The sequence below is a fragment of the Larus michahellis genome, chromosome 15 (assembly GCF_964199755.1).
Source record: "Larus michahellis chromosome 15, bLarMic1.1, whole genome shotgun sequence".
Lineage (NCBI taxonomy): Eukaryota > Metazoa > Chordata > Aves > Charadriiformes > Laridae > Larus > Larus michahellis.
The window spans coordinates 11,962,814-11,981,848 of NC_133910.1; the positions used below are offsets into that span (position 1 = coordinate 11,962,814).

The window sequence follows — 19,035 nt, forward strand, 5'->3', positions numbered from 1 at the left end:
ATCTCGGGGTGAGAAGATCAGCCAAGGCAAAGGCTGCGGTGCCAAGCAAAGATTCCTGGGGTGCTGCTGCCACCGGGGTGGAGAAGACGGAGAGGTGGTGGCCGCCTGATCTTCTCGTCCAGCTCGCAGCCACTGAAGTCCCTGGGTTGGATTTTTGCACTGTTGGGTCCATCCGAGTTTCTCACTGAGGGGGGAAAAAAAGAAAAAAAAGATTCTAGGCCTGGAAGTTCTCTCCCTGAGGGGTTTGGTTTATTATTTGACAGCATATATTACCTCCAAGCGCTTTCACCGCTCCTCTGACGAACTCTTCGGGCTCCACTGAGCAGAGGGGTCGTGGGGGAATCGCGCTGCAATCAACTCCAAGAAGACATTCACATCGTGTTGGTTTAGGTGGAAACAGTAAACTTGATTTATTGAAAAAAATCTATTACATTTATTCCTTTATTACACAGGTTTAAAATATTTAAAAATAGCTCTTATGGGCATTACACTTAAATTTTATGACATGTTTATTGGACTTCGAAGAAATGTACAATATGTCATTTGACACTATATTTTAAAAAGGGCCTTATGTACTAAATTTTTTTTTTCCATAGGTTTTATTTTTCTTATCAACATTTGTTCAAGTCATATATATTAAGGGAGGAGGGAAATAAAATTACACAAAAAGAACGTCTGCAAATACAAGTAGTAATTTTATTGCAATATACCGTAGCTAAGTGGTCTGGGGAAATCGGAACAGTTTGGAGCTCAGTACAATTACAACACTGTGGAATTCAACAGAGGAAAAAAAATTATGTTTTTTTTTTTTTCTTAAAGCAAAGAAATAAAAGGAAAAATAAAAGAAAAAAGCTCCCTTGATGAAAATTTATAACAGAATCACATGACCTAGACAGAGGCACACGTGTGTACATACATCAACATATGGCTTATCTCTTGCAGGGAGGAACGCGCAACCTTTTCTGACCTTCCCACTGTTCCTGAACAAGGCTCTTGCCAAGGTGACCGAGAAGCTGAATCCTCCTATATATTATTATATACTCCTTTTCACTGCTTTGCTGCCGGAGTCTGCAGTTTTTAGGGTAGCACCTTTATTTTTTTTGTTTGTTTTCTTTTTTCCCCCCTAAGTGGAAAAAAAAAAAATATAAAATACGAGAGAAGACAACGGAAGAAGGGAGATGGATGGACACGGCTCTCCCAGCCCGAAAAGCACCGCGCGGCATCGCCGCTCCCTCTGGCACGGCTTCGCCTCCCCTCCTCGGCTGCTGCTGCTCTCTGCTTGGGAAGGAGGAGGGAAAAGACATCATATATAGGCTTTTCTTCACAGTAAATGTGATGTCTTTTCCTTTATGGTGAAAGACCCCCCCTCAGCTCAAGCGTTGCTGTAATACTCCAGGCCAAATAATAATAACTAAAAAAAAAAACCCCACCCTGCAACATCTATTTTCCAGCTGAGAGATCTAATCCAAGGAAAACGGCCAGGGAGAAAACAAACAAACAAACAAACAAACGGAAAAAAGACAATGGCGTCAGCAGGTTGCGAGCCGAAAAACGCTGCATGGGAAAGGAAAAAAACAAAGCCACCCTGGCAGAGGCACGGTGGGAAGAGCAGGAAAATCGCAGGCTCCCGGGAGCGCGGGGCGGGCAGGCACCCGCCCGGCTTCAGCATCGCGTCAGGACATCCAACAAATACATAAATTAGCACCACAAACGTTCGGCGACTCGAGCACAATCTGGTATGGTTACCACCGTATAAAAAGGCATGAATATTCTTGGGGGGAAAAAAAAAAAAAAAAGATGTAAGAAGCACATTTAATACTTTTTCTACACGGGCCGTATAAGCTACCGCGATACAATTAAGGAACGGAGTGGAGTCTTCTACATAACGAATATGAAGGTGACATGCATTTATAATCAAAGACTGTAGCAAAAGCCTGCAGTCTGTGTTGAAAGTGGCTAAAAAGCAAAGGCTGGTGGGAGATTGGCCAATGGCAGGGTATCACCAGTGTTGTATTAAAGTTATTCAAATAGATAGCACCACAGAGACGTGTAAAAATAAAAAGCACCTTTTTTTTTTTTCTTTCCTTTTTTTTTTCTTTTACACTTTATATTCAGAGAGGACAAATGGATTTCCCCTGCCACTGCAATCTGCCACTGGGAATGGATTTTTTTTCTTATTATTATTATTTTAAAAGAATGCTGAAGGAGAAAAAAAGAAGAATTAATTTAAAACGCGTGTGTCAAGGTAAGCAAGTGTATAAAAGGGCAGAGACTCAAAGCAGATCCTGCTTTTAGATCAGGGTTTTGCAGAAATCTTGTTAAAAAGTGGCCTTAATTTCCTTCTTTTGAAGCGAATCATTCCAAAAGGCATCTGTGGCGCAGGGGGGCTGGTTTGCCACTCGCTGGGCCCTCATCCTGCAAAGACTCGCGCCTGGGCGTCACTCCAAGGCCCTCCAGATCCAGGCTTGGGTTGGGAAGAGGCAGGAGCGGTGGGGACGTGAGCCGCCGTCTTCATTCCCAGGCTGGGGTGGTGGTGGGTTTTAAGGCAGACAGGGTCACATGCATGTTTTGAAGCCAGAAACATTTAAACATTTAAAATAATATACAATACAAATATTTACTTACAAACATACAAAAATATAAGCACCTTTAATACATGGGAAAGAGATGCCCCAGTGTGACTTTTTAGCTATCAAATTCATGGGGTTAGATTTTGTAAAACGTAGAATTACGCGGTTCAATGGAGATATTAAAAATTCTGGAAATGGCCGTGACGTCTGCTTGCTAGAGCCCACCCGAATCTCGTGGAAGTCAATGAAATGCCTCCGATGAGCTTCGGCGGGGTTTGGATTGGAGCCAGGACTGCCGGGACTTCGACGTCAAGCGGAACACAGGAGTTTCAAGTTTTTTCCAATTTTTCGTTAGAAACAAACACACACACACACTAATGTATAGACAAGCGCTCGGTATCGCTTCGTGGCAAGAAGAAGAAGAAGTCTTTGATGGCAGTGGGGTCTGCTCGGTGGCTGTGGAGCAGCAGCGGTGGTGGCAGCGTGGGGACAGGTCTCCCGGCCATGCGTGCGGCGGTCGGTCATGCGATTCTGCGTCTGTCGCGGGAACGGTCCTCTTGGTCGGCGGTTCGGTAAGTTTGGGTGCGGTGGCACAGAGGAACTTGGGCAAAACGAGGAACAAAACAAAACGGAAAAAAATAACCCATCGCTGTCCAGTTTCAGAACGTGCATGTGACGAGGAATTCCTTTTTTCTTTTTTCTTTTAATTAATTAAATGGCGCAATGAGGTTACGAGGTTGCTCATTTGGAGACTAGTTTTCAGGTGGCTCTTAGCCCATGAAGCAAGCTGGTCCCACCTCGAATCCAAATTTCTGTGACGCTTCTCCGAAGTCATTGAACATGATGTCGACTATAGGTACTTGCTCTACTTTGGGTGTGTTGATTTCCAGGATAGTCTTCTGATAGCCCTTCTTTGCCTGATGGGGAGAAGAGGGAGAGAGAGAGGAGCTCTGATGATGCCTCCAAGCCAACAACAGCAAGTTATCATGAATGAGCATTGACTGGTCAACTGGGAATACAATGACCATCTTGCCCAGGCATTTTCTGAGCTGAATTAAGGGTTATTAAGCATCGGAACAGGCTGCCCAGGGAAGTGGTTGAGGCACCATCCCTGAAGGTATTTAAAAGACGGGTAGACCTAGTGCTTAGAGATATGGTTTAGTGCTGGTTTTTGTCAGCGTTGGGCTGATGGTTGGACTCGATGATCTGAAAGGTCCCTTCCAACCTGGGCAATTCTATGATTCTATGAATTAGAGGCACCCAGCACCCAAACACCCTACATTTGCCCTGCAGACGGAGCAGACATGCTCTCAAGTGGGATGGTGGCCACTGAGCAGACCCCTAGGAGATGACTGTCCCAAGCCCAGACTTTGGAGCAGAAGAAGCTGCTGCCATGCAGATCGAAAGACACTAAACTCTGCTGTCGGCACATCTCAGAGCTGCAACAGCAGCCTGGTAAAATTGTTGTGGCCGTGGTATAGTTGTTTTGCCTCCCCGAGGACACGCATGGGTTGTTGAGCAAATGCGAGCGATTTAATTTGAATATATTAGTTTGACTATTATCCGAGTGCTACCAAAAAGATCACATTTAAAGTTTGATGGAATTCACAAGGTGATGTTGTCTTTTTATCGTGCCTGGTAGCCATACAGTTATTTCTGAAATATAAATAATTATTAGAGGAGCAGAAGCGCACCCGAGGGCATACAAAACTGCACAAACAAGTGAATTTATGGAGCAGCTTTTGGCTCTACCTTACCCTCTGATTTGTGTGTCTCGGTAGAATAGGCTATATCACAGCTACTGAGAAAAGGGCTGTAAGATCAGGAAAAACACATTCAAATAATGGCCCGAACATTAGCCCTGGAGACCCCCGTGCGCCATCTGCAGCAGCCTCCCTCCATCACGGCCGGGGCGCGGGTCCCACCACGACCTCTGCGGCAACGCCGTGTCGGGCAGCCCAACCGCGTTTTTCACATGGTAGGGCTCAATCTTAAATATCCTGCCTGTCGTTCAGGAAGGGTGATCTATCAGGGTACCGGAGATGGTAGGGACTACAGGAGACGCAGAGCCTCCTCCTGCAAGGCTGCCATAAGCTCCCTCGGCATATTTTATCTCCTTTTTATAGCCTGCAAGAACATCTCTAGCAGAAAGGAAGGACTGGGACCTGCCGGCTTGGAAGCGACGCCCAAACTGGTGAGCCAGGAGATGACATCTCTGTGTCCCACCATCACACGGGGCTTGTTCAGCCTCTCCCAGTGCTCCCACACCACAGGCGCCTGCGGCTCCCAGTGTTGTAGTTCTTGCCACAGTCGTTTATTTGCAACGCTGGGACTTGGCTGCGAGAAACAGCCAAGCAAATAAAATGAAAGGAGCTGCAGCCCTCTTTCCATGCAAATATCCCTCGTTAGGGAGAGGAACGCAGGGCACCTGAGCCAAATCACTTAAAGCAGAAGGGTTTTCAGCAGGCACGTCTGCCTTAAAATGTGCAATGATCTTGCAGCATCCCTGAGACTTAAGAAGGGAAAAGGAAAAGAAGGTACTTTTTACCGAGGACACATTGCGTTAGCAGGAGATATGAGGTACTTGAGGATAAACATCCCCACGCGGCTTCTGAGTGTTTCCACAAGCAGGACGGATGCCCTTTCCCCCTCTGAGAGAGCGTTAAAAGAAGTGGTTGAATCTAATCTGATTTTCCTCATTGCTCCTACAGTAACAAACGCGCGTGTGCCAGAAACAGAACCGCTTTCATCTCAAATTATGTGGAGGGCTTCTGTCAAACATCTCAATCTTTCTGTCCCGCGGGCTCCAGGCACTGCAGTTGCAGAGGGTGAGAATTATATGCGTGCTTTTGCACCCGCAAGCTGGGTCTCAAAATAAATGCAAGCAGCACCTGCTTTGCCAAATTTTCAGCTCCCCAGGGCAGATTTTTCAGAGCTCAGTCCCAAATCAGGCAGCCAAAAGAAGGAGGCAGAAGCAACGAGAGGATGCTGGGTCCCTTTGGAAACTCTGGCTGTCGCTGGTGGCCGCAGCGCAGGCGAGGAGCAGCGTGGGCTGCGCGGGGAGAGGAACGAGGCAGCGAAACGCCCGCCTCTGCGCAAAAATGTCACGGGGAACCGAGCTGGAGAGAAGGATGCTGCAAATCGCGTCTGCAATGGGAGTGGGGATGTGAACCCCTGTCTCCCGCATCCCGTAGCATCATCTCGTCTTGCTGCAGTGGCAGGCCTTGCTTTGGTTTGTCCTTTCGCAGGGGCAGAGGCGGCTCCCCGGGGGAGCAGGGGCTTTGCGGGCACAGAGCAAACCAAAGCCCCGTGCCAGGGCTCCTCCGGCAGCTCGGGGGATGCGGGGCTGGATCCGGGTGCACCCCGGTCCCCAGCGCAGCCCAGAGCCCTCCTGGGGCTGCACACAGCAGCCTGCCCCCCGAAAAAACCCCAACCAACCCAATGGCAAACCCTGAATGCTTTGCCTCCAAGGTTTCCTGAAATCACTTAAAAAATTCTCATCAAAGCCCGCAAAACTCATACACAACTGGGTGCCATCGCTTGCCTCTCCCTGCGTGAGAAAAGAGAGTAGGGAAAAAGGCAAGGGGGGGACATTGAAAAGCAACTGGTGGTTTTAAGCAGGTCCCTTCCTTTATGCACAGCCAGCAATTAAGTGAATTAATCTAGTTTACAAAGGTGCTGCGGCTTCCCCCGACCTTGAGCAGAATCACGTACTCCCAGCATAAGGAACAGCAAGCCCGATGTCTCCCGTGCTAGGGACGGTCCTCAAGGCGACTACGTCAACGGGCAGAGGAAATTTGGAAGTGATTTGCTCGGAGGCAGAGGGTGCTGGAGAAGCAGAGGAGGGGGACAGACACCTGCAGCACCCACCCCTTTGGCAGGGACTGGCCGAGACCAGCTCTGCCCACGTACCGCGCAGCCGTCCAGGACGGCTCGGATGTAGGGGTTGTTGTCGTAGGACATCTCCTCGTCGTTGGAGCCCAGGAAGCGGATGGCCTTGTCGTAGTTGTCAGTTGTGGCGTCGTGCCAGGCGACGGACTGGTAGCAGTTGTAAGTGATGTTCTGGTGGGCCGAGGCGCTCAGGAGCCGGAGGAAAGTCATCTGCACCACTCCGATGGGGTTCCCGTCTGAATCCACGTAGGAGAGCTATGAGAAGCGGAGAAGGGGAAACACTGGGCAGTGAGGGGCAATGCAGTGCCTTGGGGGGGCTCCGAGGACCACCAGTCTCACCCATCTTTATCACCCTGCGCGTGGGGCTCGGTCTCACCACCCCAGCGGGGAGCAGACACCGCTCCGGCCATGGGGCTGCTCTGGTCCTCCTGCGGCCAGGGCACGGCCACCGAGGGCAGCTCATTTCTCTGGCTGGTTGTGAGCTAAAAAAATAAGGCTAATGCAGAGCAGGAGGAGAAAGGAAGGGGGATTCCAGCCCTGGTTCCAAAAAGGTGCAGTGCTAAGCAAATCTGGGAATACGCGCCTCAAGTTTAAGCCAATATTGAACATACTGCTCCAGCTTTTGAAAAGGAGAGAAAGCAGATTTCTGTAAGGGTTTGGGCCTTCATTTTTCTGTCCTGTTTGAACCTCACTTTTCAGACCGCTCTGAGGATTTTGTTCTGCACACACTAGGGTATTTCCCGTTCATTTTTCCTGGGCACCAACACATTGGATTTTAAGTTATCTTTGCACTTAATCTGCAGCAATCCCGTTCCTGCCGATAAGGGCTCCGTGCTGCCCTCGTCCGCGAGGACACGCTCAGCTAAAGGGAAAACGCGTTGGCTGCCCTTAGGGCACACCATGGAACACGGAGCTGCACCCGCACCCGGATTCGCTCCATACTGCACATAAGGCTCCTTTTCTCCCTTGGAGGAGAACGGTGCCTAGAGATACATTTCTGCAAAACACTTCCAAATATGTATTACTGAAGCCCAATTCCAGCACCTTGGGGATTCAGGACTTTCTGGGACTTTCTCTCGTCCCCCACCGAGGACGCAAAGGCACAGCGGCACAGCCGGTTTGCAGGTACCACCTAACTGTGCTTCAGGTGGCGTCTCCAGCCACGGCCAAGCTACCAGAGCTGCCGCTGGGTACTGTCAGCTAAAGAGAGCGGGTTTCTTTAGCAATGACCAGGAGAAAAATACAGGCAACACAAACAGCGCAGTGTTCTTCGAGGTACCGTGACACATCACGTTGCGGTGCAGGCTGCAAACAGCACAAGAGATTTATAACCGGACAACAAAATCATGAGCAACAAGGTAATAAAAATAAATAAATAAATATACCAACCGGTTGTCAGGATACCGTTGCACTGTCGTCCTGAGAGTTAAATATGACTGACCGTGAGAGAGCCACGCATGCCAGGAGGAGAGCTATGAGAAAACCACCAGGACGTGGAAGGAAGGGGACCCAAAGTGCCGGCTACTTGTCACACACCCAATGGCACATGGCACTGCTGATCTGCAGGAGCCACTTCTCTTATTTGTTCTTATTTCAAATCAGTGCTTGGTTTGGGAGCCCGACTGCTCGTTACGGGGCCTGGGCTGCTGTTCTGCCTCTGCAGATTGCACGAAGCCCTGTCCCAGCTTTGCAACTGGCGCCACCGGGATCTGGTTGAGTGCATAAGGCTTGCTCGAGGGAACACCGTTTTGCAAAAAAATCAATCCTTTCCTGTTTTCTCTGTGACAGTATTTCCCTGTGGCAGATGCCATATGGCTATGAAGGATAACAGGACAGGATGGGTGGCAGCCCTTGTTAGAGCTACTGGGAATTGTAACACACACAGAAGGAAAGCAGAGTCCGGAAGAAAACATCTGCAAAACCCTTTTATCCCTCTAAATGCAGTTTGGCTGCATCACGAGAAATAGTATGAAATCAGCTCCAAGTACTCTGTGTCATTGATTAATGACGGTGCGGAAGCATCAAAACAAGGCGATGTCTTTGTATTTCATATTTCCTACGTCCTTCTCGCCTTGGATATGCCCAGAAGAAGGGCAAGTGTCCTCACGGCTGCGCACCTGGTGCGAGCACCGGGATTCATGCGGAGTTCCCCACGTCGGCAGCGCTGAGGAGCCACGTGGAAATCTCCCCCTCGGCTCCGGGGATCCCTGTGGGCTCAGCCCCCCGGGACACCGCGCTCGGGCCACGTGGGAAGACACCGGGGACATTCTCTAGGAAGTCAGAGGAGCAACGCTGCACCCAGAGGGGAACTCAGGCTCATTCATCCCACCCACCTACACATGGATTCCAAGTGATCTTGGATCCGGGCCAGGCAAACGTCTCCCCCATTTACCAGTCTCACAGTTCCAAATACTGACTGGGGTGAAATGAGAGGTACTTTTTTTTTTAAAAAAATAATAATAATCAAACCTTCCTTTTATGGCCTGTGTGTTTAACAGTTTTGTGGTGTGCTTAGGCAGGTCTTCCACGTGCTGGTGGCTTTTTTTCCAAACAGAAGAAGCAGGACAGGTAAAAAAGCAAGAAAACAGCAACGCAGGAAGATGGAACAAAGGGCTCCGAGTAGCACTGAAATTCCTATTTAAAAAAATGGGCCCTAAGCTGTAGGTTGGCAATTCAGCCTCTAATGTAGCTGGTAAACAGACCGGGGGAAAAAAAAAAAAAGCAGAGAAGATGGAGAAATGGAGGTACTCATAATAATAACTGATGAAGTGCTCCGTAATTAAGCTATGAGTAGTTGCCCTCCAAGGAGCTACAAGGCTGAAGCCTTGGCTTTGCGGCCTTGTTCCACGACGCAGAAAAGCTGCAGAAGCCATATCCTTCTTGTGGGCAGAATCAGAGCAAACGCGTTTAGTGGCGGTGAAATGTGGCTTAGGAAAACAACGCGGTGATTTTTCTTTGTTGTTTGCCTTTTAAGGTGGAAGTCTGGGGCACTGCAAGAAACCTCTGCCCGGGGCGAGGATGGATGACTGCGCGAGGCTGCTCAGCGCAGTGCGTCGGAGCATCTCCTGCTTTCAGGGGCAGGTCGGTTTTATCCGCTGAATATTTCCTTCCTACCCAATTCTCCTGATTTGACTGAGCTCATTATCTGCATCCCACTAATCCTACAAGAATTGATACACACGTGGGAGGTTTCTGTTGCTTACGGAGACCTGGCTTACACTGATCAGTCGCTGCTCTGACAAGGATGCTCTGACGCCCCTGACCAAAGCTCAGGCTCTGTGGGAGCGATCTATCCACAACGTGAGTGTCCTGTTACAGGACAAAATACTAGCGTTTCTTCTCCATTTTACACGTTGCTGTCTTGCTTGCTTGCTGACATCAGACGTTGTTTGACCTTATGACAGTTTTTCTCCCTTGAAAAAAATCTTTAATTGTGACTAAGTTAAATTCCAGGCTCGGCAAATACTCATGGCTTGAAATCTTCCTTTAAACCAATGAATTCCCACATCTCCCAAGCTCTGGGGGTGGCATGGGAGCCCCCGATGTGGTTAATCTCTGGCGTGGAAGGTAAGATTCTTCTGTTGGGCAAAACCCGCCCCAGCCCGGAGACGTGCAGATTCCCCCGCCAGCCCGGGTACCAGCGAGCCCCGGCTGCCCCAGCAGCGTGCCCAGCTCCGGGCCGAAGCACCACGTTGAGGGGCTCAGCTCTTGGGATAAGGCTACGCTGCTGGGGGACGGCAGCATGGGGACACCCAGTTTGCCCTTGCAAACGGGAATAGGAACTGCTTAGAAGACTCCTGCGGGATGCAGCCCGCTGCAGCGCTCCACAGGGACAGACCTGCAACAGCTCCAGCTCTGCAGGGTCCCCCAGCACGTCACCGTGTCCCCTTCTAACGCGGGGGAAAGCTCGTCACCTACTCCTAGGTTTCCAGTCAAGCAGAGTGGAAAAAAAAAGCCGTCCCCCATTGGGTTTTGTTTCTTTTTCAGTATTCCACCTTAAATTTTTTGACTGCGTCTTGCGATGGGTATTAGTCCAGCATGCAGAGTGCAACAGGTCTGGCCATACCAAAGCAGATGATGCGCTCTGATTCAGACTAGAGGGCCAGGGTTAGCCACTTACCAAAGACCCCCGCTTGTATTGACTATACCATGTGGAAGGCTGTTCTTTGGGCCAACGAGCCATTTTACTCTGTAAAATATGACACGGGTTAAAGAAAACAGAAAGCACCAAGATGCATCTTACCAGTTTACCGCGCTTGAATTCACTGAACCAGGAGCCTGGATTTTCCTTTGGCCAAGAAGTAATTCTAGCCTAGTTTGTGGACGGCATGGAGGAAAGAGAGAAAGAAAGAAGAAAAAAAAGAAATAAAAAAAAGTTACATTCGGTTCCACAAGCAGCGTCTGCATGTCTTATTGAAACTGTCCAACTCCCTTTAAAATGTTTTCTTAATCTTTGTACACCAGTAACAAGAGCAGTCGGCAGAGCCCTGGGGTGGCAGCAGCCTCTCGAGCGGAACCGGACATCGTGGTGCTGCCTCGGGTGCCCAGCGCTGCCTTGGCATCAGCCTCCTTTGCTAAGGGCTAACGATCTCTGCCTCCTTTGGACGCAGAACCAGCAGGGCAGGCTATCGGCAGGAGAGATCAAAGGACAGATAGAGGGGGAAAAAAAGGAAATATCAACAGTAAAAGCTCCATTGATCTTCATGGGAGGGCTGGGGTGGGAAAGCAATGCTGACAGCGGAGACGGCGGTTGTCACTCTAACGTCAACTCCAGATGCGGTGGGGCTGGGAAAAGCAGAGTGGGATTAAGGAAGAGCCTCTGCCTGTCTCCTGCCTTTGTGCAGCAATAAGGGGTAGCGCGGGCAGTGCATCCTCCACAGTGGGTGCTGGAGCATCACACGTGACGGAGCTCCAGCTACCTGGAGTGATGCAGGGGGTGACCTTGACAAGAAATGAGCTGTCAGAGCAGCCTTTATGGCAGCCCTGCCAAAGCAGCTCAATCCCTTTGGTTTTGAGCCGGAGCCCAAGGAAGGAGCGTGGCTGCCGTCTGCTCCCTTACCCTCCCCACGAGCTCCTTCACTTCTGCCGTAAATCTGCCCCGAAAACAACAGCCAGGCTATACACAGGTGTCTTGGGATTGTCCTTTCCTTTCCAGTACGTGAACCATAAAGCGAGTCAGTGTGTTTCTGCTGGGTCTGAAAGGGGATATGGCTCAAACTCTGCAGCGGCTTATAATAAAGCCACTCAGCCAATAGTTAATGCTGGTCTGGTAGCTCTTTTCACTCCCCTACTTGGAAAAAGAGCAGGCTGAAGCTTTTTCTTATTTATGACAGTATGTGTAGCACAATTTACATTTGAGGACCATCGCAGCCTGTGGTCAGAAGAGCAGCTCCACAGTGGACGAGACGGGGCCAAAGAGCCACTCGCAGCGTCAGCGTGGCAGGAGTCGGAGCAGCCGTAAGATCACGGTCAGACCCCGCTTTTTTAGCTGTCAAGGTTTTGAGGAGAACCACGGCAAGTTAACGCAAAGGTGAAGAAATCCATCTCCTATTTAAGCAGCCCTAACAAAAACTCCAGGAAGATTTATGTTGCGTGTTATTTGTCCTGTGCTGGCACGTATTTCTGGTGGGTGAAATTCAGCAAGCAAACGGCTTCCACTGGAGTGATCAGCTTCGTCTGCATCTTAACCCAGCTGGAGCTCAACTCTGCCATGGAGGGAGCTCCCCCAGGCCGCTACGCAGGAGTTTCTGCTTGGCCAGTGCAAGAGCTGGTCCGCAGGCGCCGGGGAGAGCAGCTCCAGAGAACAGAGCGCATGGATACGGGATAAAAATGACGAGTATGGCTGAGCTATGCACCTCATTACACAAATAATTTAATCGACCTCGCGCAGCGGTGCCAGGAGGAGCACTGAGGCTAGTTGCAATCATTTAGGAAACCAAACACCCCTGAGAAACACCAGGAAAAGATGACAGGAGATAAATATTTGTCTGCCTGAAGACACAGTAAGGGTAGAGGAGTCAACGGTGCTTATGCCCGCAGCCAGCGGAGCCGCAGCCCGGCGGCAGGAGGGGAGACAAGGAACGAGTTAAATGAAGCTCCCGGGGAGCTGCAGTTCCTGCGCCAACACACCCTTCTGCCTCTGTAATGCTAAGTAAAAAAAAATTAAGGTTTTAGCATTTATCATGCCTGGGAAATCATCAAAGACTTGTCCCAAATCATAGTTTAAGTCTGACTTCCTCAAAGAAATTCTCTTTGTAAACATATTCCTTATTATTCTCGAAGCCAATGTTGTGTAACAAAGACATGTTCTGGATCTTTAATCCTTCCTTGCTATTGTTCACTTCTCCTGAAATTGACTGTCTATGAATATTCATATTAGGAAACTATCTCTTATCACCATGATAGAGAGGCGGAAAAAAAAAAGTTGTGTGGACTTACTCCTTCAGATTTCTTATCAGGGAAGATGCAAGTCTCTCCACCGGCTGTGAAATTACAGTAAACTTTGAAAGAGTCCCTGGAACATCCTTGGTTAGGATCAACCCAGTATTCACCTGGATGCACGAGAGGGAAGAGAAGGGAAGAAAGAATCAGCGCTGCAAAGGAAGGACGACGGGCACTTCAGCCACCATCTCACCAGGGATGTTTCACCTCTGTCATAGGCTACTATTTATGTTTTTGGAAAATTGGTTACGTTCTGATCCCACATAATACTGTGGCACCTTACAGCAATAGCTATTTTTCATCATATATCCCCGCTCTTAGAATATTTCAGTTGGAAGGGACCCACAATGATCATCTAGCCCAACTCTTCTCTACTTATTCCTTCTTTGTCAGCCTCGTTCCTCGTGGCGCACCAGGGCCAGGGACCCCCCAAATTACTTCTCTTCCTGCACTTGCTTATGTTCACTGCATGGAGCTGGGAAACCCACGGTGTTTCCCCCGCACCCCCTCTTGTCCCGGGACACACCGTCTGGGAAGTCGGGGTGACAGAGCTGCAGATCCTTGCAGGTACGCGCTGGGTTATGTTGAGTGCCCAAGGGATGCTTCATTTGCTCAATTTCCAGTTTCAAGGAATTCAGCGACCCGAAAATTTCCTCCATGCCATCTGCGTAGTCCATGTAGTTGTCGGCATTTCCGTCGTCCACCAGCTGGCTGGCGTCAATATTTCGCCTGGTCCGCTTGGAAGACTGGATGGGCAGCGGCTGGATGACTTCTCCAGGAGGACCCTGATTTGTTGGGAAAGAAGATACAACTTCTCATTGCATTGGTAGTGGGGAAGAGACACAAGAGAGGGCCAAAGCAGCCACCAGAGCTGAGAAGGAGCAGCACGAGATACACACTAGACATGTAAAACACCCATTATGGCACTGATAAAAATCCTGGCCACCAGGCTTGAACGCTGGGTCCATCTTCCCATTAGTAACTTCTCCCTTCACATCCTGCTCTGTTCCCCAGCGTCTCTAGGAGATGCCAATCCATTGCCAGGACTCACAATATGCTGAATCTTTGTCCACCAATCTTCTACTTACAAACATTACAACACTCATTAAATCTGAACCTCATTTCACGCTTCATGTAATGGGTTTTACTTACAGGAGGCCCTGGGGGCCCAGGAAGACCCGATTCACCCTTTGGACCTGTTGGACCCTGGGTGGAAAAGAAAGAGAAAAACATATGAGTCATTCAGGAAAAACACAGTTGTCACTTATATCACATCCCAAACATTATTTCTTTTAAAAGTCTCTTGTGGCAATAAATTTCTTCTTGTCCCTTCAGCCACACAAGAGGAGCGTCCTCACACCCCATCAAGACAATGTTTATTTTGGTTATTTTTGATGCTTGGGTAAAAGAAAAGATCGGTCAAAAACTTGGGATTAAACACTCAAATTTTGCTTAGGCTTCCAACACAGAAGGAAGGATCTTCCACTGCATGAAAATGTTAACTCTCCAAATCAATTCAACAGTTTCATAAATCAAATGGTACCTTCAAATTAATAAAACACTGAATTCTGCATGGAAAAAAGACTTTAGGAAGTTGCCCAAGAGGAATTTTTAGCTGCCTGCATAGGAGATCTGTAACATGAAGCTTGCTTCAGTGTCGCATTTCTCACTGAGTTCTTCGCTCCTCAGCTTCCCACCTCCCGCTTCACAGGCTATTTTTAATAGTCTCCGCTTTACAGCAGTCGGTTTTCTCCTAAGGACTATGCACCGGGTTCCTCCTTATGATCTCTGCTGCACTGATGTTCAATGGACTACAGTGCGTGTAACAAAAACCTTTCCCAATTATAATTTCTGGGCTTACACAGCCTGAAAAGGCTGCATTTGCTACAGTCATCTTTGGCTAATTGCCTTAATGCCACTGATGTGGAGAAGTCACAGCAGGTGACACACTTAATAAGAGCTCCTCAGCCTTTTCCTTTAACAACGTCTATACTCACTGATGATCCTTTAGCACCTTTGGGACCAGGTGGACCCTGTATAGAGAAAAACACAGAAAGGAGTCAGTACGTTCCCTAGCAGAGCAGTCAGTCTCTCCTTAGAAAGCGACAGAGTAGTGTTATACAAGGTGGGTTTTTTTTCTTTTAATTCACTTCCTTTCTGTTTCCATTTTTCACATCCACTTGAGCTCGGTCTCGCTTTTATTTGCCAACACACAAAAAGCATTTGTGTCAGACCAATCTGTGTCAGCGCTCCCCGCTCCTGCCTGGATGGGGACTGGAAAAGCTGCTGTGCGCCTGCCGTAAGCAGTCCCATCAGCATCCTCACCCAAGGCCAGGCCAGAAGGACTGCGCTGGGTATCTGGGAGCACCGAGGTGACTCCAGAACCGCTGCGTAGCTCCCGAGGAATTAAAAGATAATTACTTATCACGTACCGGTAATCCTGGTGGCCCTGGAGGTCCGATTGGTCCAGAAGGACCTGTGATACCCTGAAAAATAAAAGCAGAACAACATTGATTTGCATGCAGAGATGATGGCCTACAACTCCACAACTAACATCTGCTCACAGATGACCATGCATCTTTGGAGGACCCCATCGAAATCTGGAGCTTTAACTGGTTTTTAAGCGTGTGCATGATCTAAACAAAAGCATGACTGGGGAACCTCATACCTCATTTAGGCACACAGCATTAAAAAATGAGTCCTCCAGACGCAGATTTAATATTACCATCCCTCCAAGTCTATTCATTTCTCTTCATATGACCCTTGAGAATCTGCTTTCCACTAAAATGGATTATCGTGGAGTATCTCTATATTTCACATGTAGAATAAACTACACTAACATAGAAAATATTCCTCAGAAATTAGCAAAAGTCTCCTGCCGAGGCTGGCCATCTCTCTATGCCGGACCTGCTCAAAGTCAGCAAACACACAGCTCAAAAGCACATTTAATTAAGGTCTCAGGGAATATTTACCTGCTCTCCTTTAGGTCCTGCTGAGCCCTGGGGGCCTGGGAGACCTCTGTCACCCTTTTCTCCCTGCTCTCCTGGTGGTCCAATAAGACCAATTAAACCTGGATGTCCCTAGGAGAAAACAGCAGATGTTAATTACGATCTCTTGCCGCAGGTAAACGAATGCCAAAGGTACCCAGCAAAGACATTTCTAAATACAACCCCAAATATGTAAGCAAGGTGACAGGAGTTTGTAGCTATCCCTGACACCTGGAAGTGGGAGGGTGCAGAAAAGCACTAGCTTTTTGCAACAGAAAATGCCACAAATATGGAAAGAGGACTGCAGCATTGGAGCACCTGCTCGTTTTGTGCACTGACATATATTGCATAAACTTCTACAAGACCGAGCATGATGTCCGAAAGCAAGCCATGTGTCCACACCTCCCTCTGCCCTCTGCTAAAGGGTCTGCATTCGGGCAGCCCCGACAACTAGAGCTGCCATGGACTTCAAGGGCTGACACAGGGGAATTCAGCTCCTCCGTGTCCCTCGTTGTCATCAGTGCTGGGGATACGGGGACGGGAAACCCAGTCTCGGATCCAGACAGGTGGTGGCACAACCTTGGGGCACACTCGCACTCTCCATCTCTCCTCTAAAGATATGTCCAATGTTTCCCCAGTATGAGAGAGAGCCCATGGGGCTGGTGGCACTCCTCAGCCTTGTCCTGCCAGCTGCAGGACCCCTCTACAATGACATTTTTTTTCCCCACACCCAGACATGGGCATCAGGTCACGTAGTGAGCTCGTGTGGGCCGTTCTCACCTTCTCTCCTTTAGGACCAGAGTCTCCTTTAAGACCAGGCAAACCCGGCGGGCCCTTTGGGAGACAGAGAGGAAAACAAAAGAGGGAATGAATTCATGTAAAATACATTCATCCATTTCAAAAACTCCTGGGAGGTGATGGTCTGCACATACCATTGGGCCTGGAGGACCATCTGGGCCAGGAGATCCCGGGAGACCTTGTTCACCCTGTAAAACAGTGCAATTCCCTCAAACCCATCATTCACGACAGCAGTGCTTCCTGCTGGGATTATTCAGATTATTCACCCATCCTCATCTCGTCCCTGGGCCAGGGAACATTTGCCGCGGCTTCTCACAGGTGGGTAAAAGCGAAAGGATTTATCTTGCTTTCATGCTCAAACCTCTACTGGAAAAGGGACTTTGTAGCTCATGGAAACGTTACCCCAGAGAGCGGGTGAGCAGAACCAAGGCTCAAATAAAACATGCTGGGAGATGATATTCACCGTTATATTAGTTCCACTAAAGATGTTTTATCTGCTGTCAGGCGTGTAAGCACAGACAAAACATTACACTGGGAGAAAGGCATCTTCCAAGGCAGATGGGTTACAGTAAAGCAGCGGGAACAACCCTGCCCAGAAGCTTTCTCAGACTTCGCTCAGTTTGGGAATACTCACGACTGGACCAGGAATCCCTCGGAGGCCATCGGGGCCAGGTTTCCCTGGAGCACCTTGGGGACCAATTGGGCCAGTCTTCCCAGGAGGTCCTTCCAAACCAGCTTCACCCTAGATGCAAGAGGCAGCATGGTTTAATTTCCATTGGGGCACCAAACGATCTTCTCACATACGCCGCGGCTGCTGCCAGGATGTCACAGAGTAAAGGCGATTCCATGAAAAACACGCAAAACTTTCTGTTCATTGATTTTCCTACTGCTCCCTACCCCTTACGCACTGAGGACAAGTCTCCAAACTCCTCCACTTTTCAGCCTTGCCTATTTCTGCTGATTTCCAGCAGGAAACCGCTCTTTGGCTGCGAGCTCTCCGGAGCAGGAAGCTTTCCTGGGTTTGATCCTGGGAGATGAGCTAGCAGAGGGCATCCTCCGCCACCAGCGTTCCTGCGGCTGCCGCAACAATCGGACCTACAATTTGCAATCCCACCCTACATTTCCCCACCACCCCTACAAAACCGATCATAGTCCAATAACGCTGTGTTTGCCCTGGGAAAGGACGTAGGGCTGTGCATGCCGTATTATTTACAACACATTAAATTGCCAAATAGGGCACTTCGTCATTTCAAAACAAGAAAAACATTCCCATGACCTTACCAAGCTCTAATTATCTCTGCAGAGTTTGTTAGAAGATGAAACATAAGCTTAGATTTGAGGCTGATGGCCCCAAATTCAGGCTAATTTGTTGTAATATACAGAAAAATCAAATCACTGTCTTTCAAACATCAGCGTTGTCAGAGGATGATCCTTTTGGCATACAAAGGACATAGTAGAAGTGAAATCCCATTCAGCTCTTACCTTGGCTCCTTTCTCTCCTTGCCTTCCTTCGGGACCAGCTGGACCAGGAGGGCCCTAGAGAAAGCACGAAATAGATGGAAAAGATGGAAAACACAGTTAGATCACACTGATCTGAAATGGGCTATTGGAATTAGCACAATGACGCTACAGCCCCGGGGAAGAAGACAAAATGGAGACAAATATCTCTGAAAAGCTTTTTAAATTAGCTTCTTGCTAAATGAAGCCCTGGGCTCTGCCAGCAAGGCAGGAAGAGCAGGAGCACCTCATACTTGTATGTTCTTTTGCGTGTTGAAATCTCAAAAAAAATCCATGGGATTTGGTTGACAACTTCCCATCAATTTCCAATGGCTGTGGATGGCGCATCAATTTTTTTTCATTACTATTATTATTATTTATTTTACATGCTACTGCCTAGCATTTACTGTAGACCCAGTAATAACATTAGTTTCAAAAAGTCAATACAAATACATTTGGAAAAATACTCCTAAACAATCAGCTTACCCTTTTTCCTGGAGGTCCGGAGGGGCCTGGCTCTCCCGTGGGACCAGGGGAACCCTAGATGGAGAGGGGAGGAGAACAAGCCATAATTGCACCTCCAGACATGGGAAGGAGGAGCAAACGTGTAAAACTTGAGTTGAGATGTAGAGTTTGTGCTAAGCCGAGGTGTGGGCGGCCGGTACAACTCCCGACACCTCCTCGGGGGTGCAGGTGGTATCTTGTTTTATCCCTTCCCACCATGCAATACCATAAGGCACGGCAGAGTTAAAATGCAAGACTGAGATTTTGTTTTTCCATGAGTTAAGTTTTGCTTTCAGGATGTATTGCCGAGCAGCCTGGATGGATGGCAGCAGCCAGGCTGACACAGA

The 19,035-nt window shown here is 48.7% G+C and overlaps 1 protein-coding gene across 3 annotated transcripts in view; it reads right to left on the reverse strand.

Moving 5' to 3' along the window:
* Positions 1 to 491: 491 nt before the first annotated feature.
* The window catches only part of COL5A1 (collagen type V alpha 1 chain), a 160,680-nt gene continuing 142,136 nt past the window's right edge, over positions 492 to 19,035 (reverse strand). Inside the window, exons 53-66 of one of the 3 annotated variants that reach the window (XM_074608283.1) lie at positions 18,671 to 18,724; positions 18,170 to 18,223; positions 17,322 to 17,429; positions 16,822 to 16,875; positions 16,670 to 16,723; positions 15,875 to 15,982; positions 15,335 to 15,388; positions 14,900 to 14,935; positions 14,055 to 14,108; positions 13,429 to 13,687; positions 12,900 to 13,012; positions 10,582 to 10,650; positions 6,483 to 6,716; positions 492 to 3,487 (exon numbers count right to left, since the gene is read on the reverse strand). In XM_074608283.1, coding sequence (XP_074464384.1) covers positions 3,341 to 3,487; positions 6,483 to 6,716; positions 10,582 to 10,650; positions 12,900 to 13,012; positions 13,429 to 13,687; positions 14,055 to 14,108; positions 14,900 to 14,935; positions 15,335 to 15,388; positions 15,875 to 15,982; positions 16,670 to 16,723; positions 16,822 to 16,875; positions 17,322 to 17,429; positions 18,170 to 18,223; positions 18,671 to 18,724 — 1,398 coding nt within the window. In that variant the 3' untranslated portion in view covers positions 492 to 3,340. Of the gene's footprint in view, positions 3,488 to 6,482; positions 6,717 to 10,581; positions 10,774 to 12,899; positions 13,013 to 13,428; positions 13,688 to 14,054; positions 14,109 to 14,899; positions 14,936 to 15,334; positions 15,389 to 15,874; positions 15,983 to 16,669; positions 16,724 to 16,821; positions 16,876 to 17,321; positions 17,430 to 18,169; positions 18,224 to 18,670; positions 18,725 to 19,035 lie in introns of all 3 variants that reach the window. The other 2 variants (XM_074608282.1, XM_074608281.1) reach the window with 2 other exon arrangements.